This window comes from Phyllobates terribilis, unplaced genomic scaffold, assembly GCF_046119375.1.
Source record: "Phyllobates terribilis strain yellow unplaced genomic scaffold, ASM4611937v1 Scaffold_1__5_contigs__length_1240528914, whole genome shotgun sequence".
NCBI classification, from domain to species: Eukaryota; Metazoa; Chordata; class Amphibia; order Anura; family Dendrobatidae; genus Phyllobates; species Phyllobates terribilis.
Window position 1 is genome coordinate 252,023,563 of NW_027362761.1, and position 9,164 is coordinate 252,032,726.

Sequence of the window (9,164 nt, forward strand, 5' to 3'; positions counted from 1 at the left end):
AAATAAAGATAAAAACTCTGGAGCAGTGCTTTAATTTTGATATTCATTTTTGCCAGTTTGTCATGCTACTTTCATCAGCTTCCCAGCCTCTGTACACATTTTACATCTACTACAATAAAGAAGATCAGTTGATAGGAGAATGGGGGTGCTAGTCCGTGTTGCTGATATAGAATGCAAGTAACCAGGAAAGAAGAATGAATTGACCATGCGGTTTAGTCACTACGCGTTTTGAAGTTAAACCAACTTCTTATTCAGGAGAACCACAGTAATAAAATCATTACTATCATTACAAATCATTACTTAGCAGTTTTTATTACTGTGATTCTCCTGAGGAAGAAGTTGGTTCAACTTCGAAACGCTTAGAGACTAAACCGCTTGGTCAATTCATTGCTCTTTCCTCGTTCCTTGCATTCTATATCAACAGCGCAGACTTTCACCCCCATTATCCTATCAAGTGTTCCATATGACGGGTTATCCCGAGCTGAGGGTGCTGCAGCAGCTGATTCATCTTAATTTTTCCATTGTGGGTTAATACAACCCCAATAATTAAGAAGTTCCCTATTTTCATCTATTACAAATTTCCTCCCCTGGATTAGACCATATTGCACTTGGTGACCCCACCTCTCTCCAAAATAAAGAAGATAGATTTTATTGCCTGGTCAGTGCCCTCTATCTTTTATCTCTTTGAAAAGATATTCCTTTTGTCTTGAGCTTTTCTGTATTTTTTCACAGGGAGTTTTGCAGAGGAAAACTTCTAAAATATTCAAGTTTCAAAATGAAAGTGAAGAATGTGAAGAATCTGATCAAGTTCAAACTTTGCCTACTTTTGTTATAGTCTCAATTTCTGCTTTGGGTATTAGCACGGTGATGGGTTTTATCACAAATTCTTTTATCATTTTAGTCCATGGATTGGATAGCGCTAAAGCTAGGAGCATTAATCCAAAAGAACTGATACTTTTCACTCTAGGTCTCATCAATATAGCCTTTCAGTGTACTATGGTGGCCAATGACACTCTTCTCTTTCTTTGGAGTGATCTCTATTTCTCTGACCATGTCTATACCATCTTCTCCATTATTCTGCTCTTAACAATCTTCTCCAGTTTCTGGTTTACATTCTGCCTCTGTGGTTTCTACTATGTAATGCTTGTAACATTTGAGAAAACCTTGTTTATGCGTCTAAAGAAAAACATCTCTCAAATAGTCCCTTGGATGTTGCTATTCTGCATGTTACTATCAACTGTCATCAGTGTCCCAGTCACATGGAACATTAAGAAAGTGGAATATTTGGATTTATCAGCTGGAAACATGACTGGAAACTTCACCATGCAACTAGGTCTACCTTACATGAGTCGCCAATACCTGCTGGTTACCAGTATAATCGGTTGCTGTATCCCTCTGATTTTGGTGGCCATTGCTAATGTCCTTATTGTCCAATCTCTCTGTAGCCATGCACAACATCTCAGAAAAAGTTCTGGTGGTATAAGTGTACAGAGTCTAGAGGCCAGTGTATCAGCAGCACGTACTGTAACTTCTCTTCTTCTATTATATATCAGTTTTTATATTTCTGAAACTTTGCTGATCATGGACATCTTCAAAGTTGATAGTCCTTGGATCTCTTTGTGCCTGGTTACGGTTTATAGCTATGCTCCTGTACAATCCCTCATTCTCATCAATGGCAGTCCAAATCTTAGGGACATGATCAAGACTATAATATGTTCTTCTAAGTTTAGTGAAGACAAGTCTTCAGGAGGCAGAACAGCTACCAGCTCTTCAACAACCAGCGTAAATATTTCACTTTCTGTAGACAGAACTGTATAAATCTAATTATATATCAGACTCTCAGGACGCCAATTTGTCCTGGTTGGTTTTATGGGAATTGAGAAAACTGTTGATGTTCAATAATTAATCTATGGGGAGTAGATATTTCTAATTCTTTTACATATTTTTACATTCAATTTTAAGGATTAAATTTACATGTTACTGAAATAGTTACATAATTTGCATCTAAAAATGAATGTACCAAGTAAGCAATTAAATTATATCTGCAAGGAGTTTGTATGTTCTCCCCGTGTCGCGTGGGTTTCCTCCGGGTTCTCCAGATTCCTCCCACGTTCCAAAGACATTCTGATAGGGAATTAGATTATAAGCCCCAATGGGGAATATGATGGCGCTATATAAAGTATATAAGTATAATAAATAAACATCAGCTGACCATTAACAATAGACAATTAATGGATATACTATCACAAACACTAACAGTCAACTCAATATAAGAAATCAGTTCATAAATAATTTATTGATGTGTATCCTGAAAAAAAGATCAGAATTAGGCTTTACTGCTAAGATTCAAAAGTACTTTGGGAGCTGGTCTACATTTGACTAGATCTGCCTTCCACATGTATGAATAACTACACCAATGTACATAATCTGTCAGTACGGTCTAAGCCTTATTCTTAACTTTAGTTTCAATGGGGTTCTCAGGCCTCTTTGGATTTCATTTTGTGTCTGGTCCCACCAGAGTATCCTCTGGTATTCTTGAGGGTCAATCTTAATTTGCAAACTAAAGAATTTTCCAAATGTCAGTTGTAGCATTTTTTTTAATTATTTTTATTAAAGAGGTTTTCCCATGAACAAAAGTTCATTTTAATCAATAGATCTTGGAATAATAATAATTTCCACAATTTGATGTGTTTAAATAAAATATTCCTATGCTGAGATAATCTTATAAATGTGCCCCTGCTGTGTGCTGTGTAATGGATGTGTCTGAACGTGCAGGAACATGGTCTGATCATATCACATCTCCTGGCCAGGGGAGGAAGAAAGAGTATACAGACATTACAGCAGGGGATCACAGCTGATTCATTCTTTGAAGTAAAACATGGTTTAAAAACAGGCAGTGAAATCTTTTACCTCACAGAAAGAATCAGCTGCTGATCTGAATCTGATGCTGTCCTGTCTGTATACTCTTTTGCTCCTCCTCTGCCCAGGAGATGTGGTATGATAAGACCATGTCCCTGCACGGTCAGACACAGCCATTACAGCTGAAACTCTGATAGTGAAAACAGACATACTGACAAAACACTCAAGCAAATCTGATCCAAAACACCATATTGGTCCATTTTTTGCCTACAAGAAAAATCACTAACATCTGAATGAGACCATGGACACATTTTTGCAGGTTTAAATGGGCATTTTCTATTTGCCAACTTTGTCTTATTGTCCATATAAGGGGTTATTTTATTTTATGTTAAAAAGAGTATTATAAAATTATTAAGTTAATAGGGATATCAAATCTTAAATCAAACAGTAGGTTAGTACATTTATATCTGATAGCAATCCAGTCTAAAGGTACCTCTGGGTTGTCTAAAATGGCCTCATTGGTCGCCACCATACCAAAGCACTGAGAACTTTCTACTACCTCCAGTGTCCCTGGAGCCTCTCCTGATTAGTTGGCTGTCCAATGTCATTATGTTGCAGTGCAATGCACAGATGTTATCATGGGCGCCTATTAGAGACACGGGGGATTCATCAGGTAGTAGGAGGTTCGCAGTGTTCTGGCTACCAACATGGACACTCGACCAGAGTCCTGCAAATTCTTTTACTCAACTCTACCACCCTAAATAGCTGTCAGTACATTCATGTAGCAGCTATCTTTCCTGACTCCCCCCTCCCCATATGCTTAGTTGAACTGTGCATACAAGAGTAACTGTTTTCAATAAGGAAAGAGAGAAAGCCGCTGCCAGATATTTTTGACAGTGTGTTATGTCCTGCAGCCACAAAAGAATGGAGATTAAAATTCAACATGGCTGATCCTTCCCTCATCTGCTATCTGTCGGATGAGAGTCCAGAGGCCCCTATACACATTGGATAGATATCTGGCATTGGCATAATTGTTGTGTTCAGCTGATATTAATCTATGTCTGTTTTGCAAGCAAATTTGAATTTTCCTCAGCCTTTACAAGCAGAGCAAAACTTGGCCTCTGATTTTGTGAAGTTTCCTTTAAAAATAGATGGTTTAATAAGAAATCATTCTGTTTAATTAGTCCCATATGTACTAACCTCCTGAGAGAAATGTATCAAGTCATAAGGGATAAGATTGTGCTATATAAATGTACTATATGAATGTAAAGGTTAATGCTACAGGAATGAATTGAATATATCAAACTATGTATCTTACAAATGTTATATTTAATATTGCAGTAAATTTTGCTGCAGCAATTGCTTTACATAGGCCTTTACACAAAAAGGTAAAACGGTAGGTAATCTAAATCATATTTTTTATTTACATAAAATCCCTCAAATTAAATATTTCACATATTTTAAAGGTCTCTTATAGAAGGCATCATTATAATATACATATAATACCCAATTTATATTTAAGTGCATTTTTTGTACTGTGCTTTTTTTTTCAAAATCACTGCATGCTCTATGTAGCGTTATGTAAGGCGCTCTGGTGTTTTTCTCCAGTAGACCTTCATTTCTTTCCCCTCTGAGTAAAAACACATTTGCTAATATATAATGTATTTTTACTGGCATGCTTAGTGGCATGCTTAGTTTTATTTTTTACCGGTATACTAAGGATACACAGAGACCCCTTCACCCCCAAGCCTATTTTCACCTTCCTGACCAGGCCAAATTTTACAATTCTGACCTGTGTCACTTTATAAGAGGGGTCATATGAGTGTATTAACATGGCCGAGTGCTAGGCGATAAAACATTGAATAGCACTAAGGACCAGTGTTATTCTATGGGGCAACTCAGATTTGCGATTATTTTCTCATGCCAAGTCGGCATCCCAGTGATGCCAGTGATTCTGATGTTGTTTCTTTGTGACATATTGTACTTCATGTTAGTGGTAAATTTATGCTGATATTTTTTGCGTTTACTTGTGAATATTGGAATTTTGGTAAAAATTTTGATAACTTCGCAATTTTAAAACTTTTAATTCTTATGCTCTTAACTAGTGATGCGCGAACGTGCTCGAATAAGGGATTATCCGAGCACACTCGAGTCCTAACCGAGTATCTTCGGCGTGCTCGGAAAACATATTTGCGTCACCGAGGCTACATGTGTTACGGCTGTTAGACAGCCACAACACATGCAGGGATTGACTGTTTGTCAGGAAATCTCTGCATGTTTTGCAGCTGTCAAACAGCCGCGAATCATGCAGCTGCGGCAACACGAACATGTATTCCGAGTACGCCGAATATACTTGATTAGGACTAGAGCGTGCTCTGATAATCCCTTATCTGAGCACGTTCGCGCATCACTACTCTAAACCCCATCACTCCCCAGACTGTTTTTACCTACCTGACCAGCCCAATTTTTTCAATTCTGACCAGTGTTCATGAATTCATGAAGTTACAACTCTGGAACGCTTCAACGTATCTGAGATTGTTTTTTCGTGACATATTGAATTTCATGATAGTGGTAAACTTTGTTCAATATGACTTCTGTTTACTTGTGAATATATTGGAAATTTGTCGAAAATTTTGAAAATGTTGCAATTTTCAGAATTTTTTATTTTTATGCTCTTTAGCCAGATAGTTGTCACACAAAATAGTTAATAAATAACATTTCACACATGTCTACTTTACATCAGCACAATTTCTGAAACTAGTTAGAAGGGTTCAAAACAATTTTTTTAGGGACCACATCACATTTGAAGTGACTGTGAGGGGCCTATATTACATAAAATACCCAAAAGTCACACCATTCTAGAAACTGCGCCTCTCAAACTGTTCAAAACCACATCAAAGACATTCTAAAAACTGCACCCGTCAAACTGCTCAAAACCATATCCAAGCAGTTTATTAACCCTTCAGGTGCTTCACAGAAACTAAAGCAATGTGGAAGGAAAAAATAAAAATTTTACTTTTTCCAACAAAAATGTTACTTTAGCCCAAAATTTAGCATTTTCACAAGGGTAACAGGAGAAAATGCACAATAAAATTTGTTGTGCAATTTCACCTGAGTATGTCAATACCCCATACGAATTGTAAAACTACTGTTTGTAAAAAACAAAGAAGGATGGGCGGTGGATATTCACAGGGTGCCACGCTCTGAGTCAGGAACCACCCAGGTCAGATAAAATAAAAGTTGATTTATTCAACACACAGTGTGCTGTTTGTTGTATAAATCAACTTTTATTTTATCTGACCTGCGTGTTTCCTGACTCAAAGCGTGGCGCCCTGTGGATATCCACCGCCCATCCTTCTTCGTTTTTTACTGTATCACGGCTCCTGAGCAAGATGCCAGGAGTGGGCCGAAGGTGCTGCAACGCTCCAGGACAGCCATTATTCACAGCTTCAGCATTGTGCCTGGCATATACAGCTACCAGAGGTGAGTTGAATACCTCTTCCTCTACCGCATATGTGTTGCGACATTCTTCACATGGAGCACCCTCTCTTTTTGTTTATTTTCAAAACTACTGTTTGGGCGCACAGTAGGGCTCGAAAGGGAAGGAGCGCCATTTGAATTTTGGAGAGCAAAATTGTTTGGAGATTGGAGATGCCATGTCGCATTTGCAGAGCCTCTGGTGTGCCGAAACAGTGTAAACTCCCCACAAGTGACCCTAATTTGGAAACTAGACCCCTCAAGAAATTTATCTAGATGTGTCATGAGCACCTTGAACCCCCAGGTGTTTCACAGAATTTTATAATGTTGAGTCGAGAAAATGACAAATCATATTTTTCCCCTCTAAAATGTTGTTTTGGCCCAAAATTTTGCATTTTCACAAGGGTAACAGGAGAAAATGCAAAGTACAATTTGTTGTGCAATTTCTCCTGAGTAAACCAATAAGCCATATGTGCTGGAAAACTATTGTTTTGGCTCAAGGCAGGGCTCGGAAGGGAAAAAAAGCCATTTAAATTTGGAGTGCAAAATTGTCTGGAATAGATAGCAGATGTCATGTTGCATTTTCAGAGCCCCTTAGGTGCCTAAACAGTGTAAACCCCCCAAAAGTGACCCCATTTTTGGAACTAGACCCCTAAAGGATTTTATCTAGATGCGTGGTGAGCACCTTGAACTCCCAGGTTCTCTACAGAGTTTTATAACGTTGAGACGAGAAAATGAAAAATCATATTTTTCCCTCAAAAATGTTGTTTTATCCCCAAATTTTGCATTTTCACAAGGGGTAACAGTTGAAAATGCACAGTACAATTTGTTGTGAAATTTCTCCTGAGTATGTTGATACCCCATATGTGGTGGAAAAATGCTGTTTGGGTGCACAGCAGAGCTCGGAAGGGAAGGTGCGCCATTTGACTTTTGGAACGCGAAACTGGCTGGAATTATTAGCAACCTCCATGCCACATTTGGAGAGCCCCTGATGTGTCTTAATATTAGAAACTCCCCACTAGTGACCCCATTTTAAAAGTTACACCCCTCAAGGAATTTACTTAGATGTGTGGTGAGCACTTTGAACCCTTAGGTGCTCCACAGAATTTTATAACGTTGAGCCAAGAAAATGAAAAATCATATTATTCCCACAAAAATGTTGTTTTAGCCCCAAATTTTTTATTTTCACAGAGGTAACAGGAGAAATTGCACCATACAATTTGTTATACAATTTCCCCTGAGTAGGCCAATACCCAATAAGTGTTGGAAAACTAGTGTTTAGGCGCACAGCTGGGCTAGGAAGGAAAGGAGCTCCATTTGACATTTTGAAGGCAAAATTGTCTGGAATCGTAAGCGGACGCCATTTAGAGAGCCTCTGATGTGCCTAAATAGTGGAAATTCCAAACAAGTGAAAACATTTTGAAAACTAGACCCCTCAGGGAATTTATCTAAATATGTGGTGAGCACTTTGAATTTTATAACGTTGAGCTGTAAAAATAAAAAAATCGAATTTTTCTCGCAAAAATGTTGTTTTAGCCCCAATTTTTTTATTTTAACAAGGGTAACAGAATAAATTGCATCACGCAATTTGTTGTGCAATTTCTCCTGAGTACACATATATGTAGTCGAAAACTACTTTTTGAGGCACAGTGCAAAGCTCAGAAGGGAAGAAGCGCAATATTGGAGTTCAGATTTTTCCGGAATAGTTTGAGGGTGCCATGTTATATTGGCTGAGCCCCTGAAGTGCCAGAACAGCAGAAACCCACAATAAGTGACCTCATTTTACAAACGACACCCCCAATGAATCTAGGGGTGCAGTGAGCATGTTGACAGCACATGTGCCTCACAGAATTTTATACCATTAGGTGGTGAAGAAATAATAATTACATTTTTACCACTAAAATGTTGATTTAGCACCAAATTTTTAATTTTTATAAGGGCTAATAGGAAAAAAGGACCTCTCAGTTTGTTGTGAAACTTCTCTTGAGTGCGCCAATACCTACATGTATTTGGGAGCTACTTTTCAAGCACAGTGGAAAGCTCAGAATTGAAGGAGCGCCACATTATAGTGCTTATTTTGTTATGGTTTGCAGGAGCGTCAGATTAGAGTGCAGATTTTACTGTTATGGTTTGTGGGTGCCATGACCCACTGGAAGTGCCCCTGAGGTGCAAGAACAGCAGAACTTTTCAATTAACTCATCTAAGGGTGCAGCGATCTTATTGACACCATGGGTGTGTCACAGAATTTTATATCATTGGACAGTAATGAAAAAAAAAAATTTTTACCACAAAAAACATTTTTTAGCATCAGATTTTACATTTTCACAGCGGGAAATGGGTAAAATTGTGTTTTAGCCCCAAGTTTTCAGGTTGCTGTCCTCGGGAGCCACAAGGCATGGGACACCAAGTTCTTTGCAACAGTCAAACTTTTACTAGACAGTCCAAGCTTATTAGGTTGATACAGGTGGGATAGAGCACAGCAATTAGCATTTCCTTTCTCCTCAGTACAACTCCTTCTGTCCTGCCACCTTTTTATTCTGGAATACCCCCAAACCCACTGGCTACATCAGCCTCAGGTAATTGCTATCCACTCCGGCAGTGCACCTGGGACTGGCCAACTGCCCCCCACGTAATTCCACATCCACTGACCTCATGATGTCAGAAAACCATGCCCGCTCCTTGGTACCTGGCCAGAGCCCTAGACTCCAGACACTGTTGGAATGTCCATCAGGGAACTCCATTTGGCCTCCCACTGCCTCGACCTGTTGGCCCATGCTGCCCCTAGAAACCCATCGCACCTGAACTTGAAATCCACTATACAATTCACT

The 9,164-nt window shown here is 38.7% G+C and overlaps 1 protein-coding gene across 1 annotated transcript; it reads left to right on the forward strand.

The window, feature by feature from the left end:
• The first annotated feature begins 463 nt into the window (after window positions 1–463).
• Window positions 464–1,818, forward strand: LOC141255135 (taste receptor type 2 member 40-like). The gene is made up of 2 exons (XM_073671072.1): window positions 464–523; window positions 733–1,818. Exons 1-2 carry the CDS (start codon window positions 464–466, stop codon window positions 1,816–1,818), a joined length of 1,146 nt encoding a protein of 381 aa, XP_073527173.1.
• The last annotated feature ends 7,346 nt before the right edge of the window (window positions 1,819–9,164 follow it).

Excerpts from the sequence above, each read along its gene's own strand:
- LOC141255135 (XM_073671072.1), top strand. The coding sequence starts at position 464 with ATGACGGGTTATCCCGAGCTGAGGGTGCTGCAGCAGCTGATTCATCTT. Across the intron at positions 524-732 it reads TTCATCTTAATTTTTCCATT|GGAGTTTTGCAGAGGAAAAC; the intron begins GTGGGTTAATAC and ends ATTTTTTCACAG.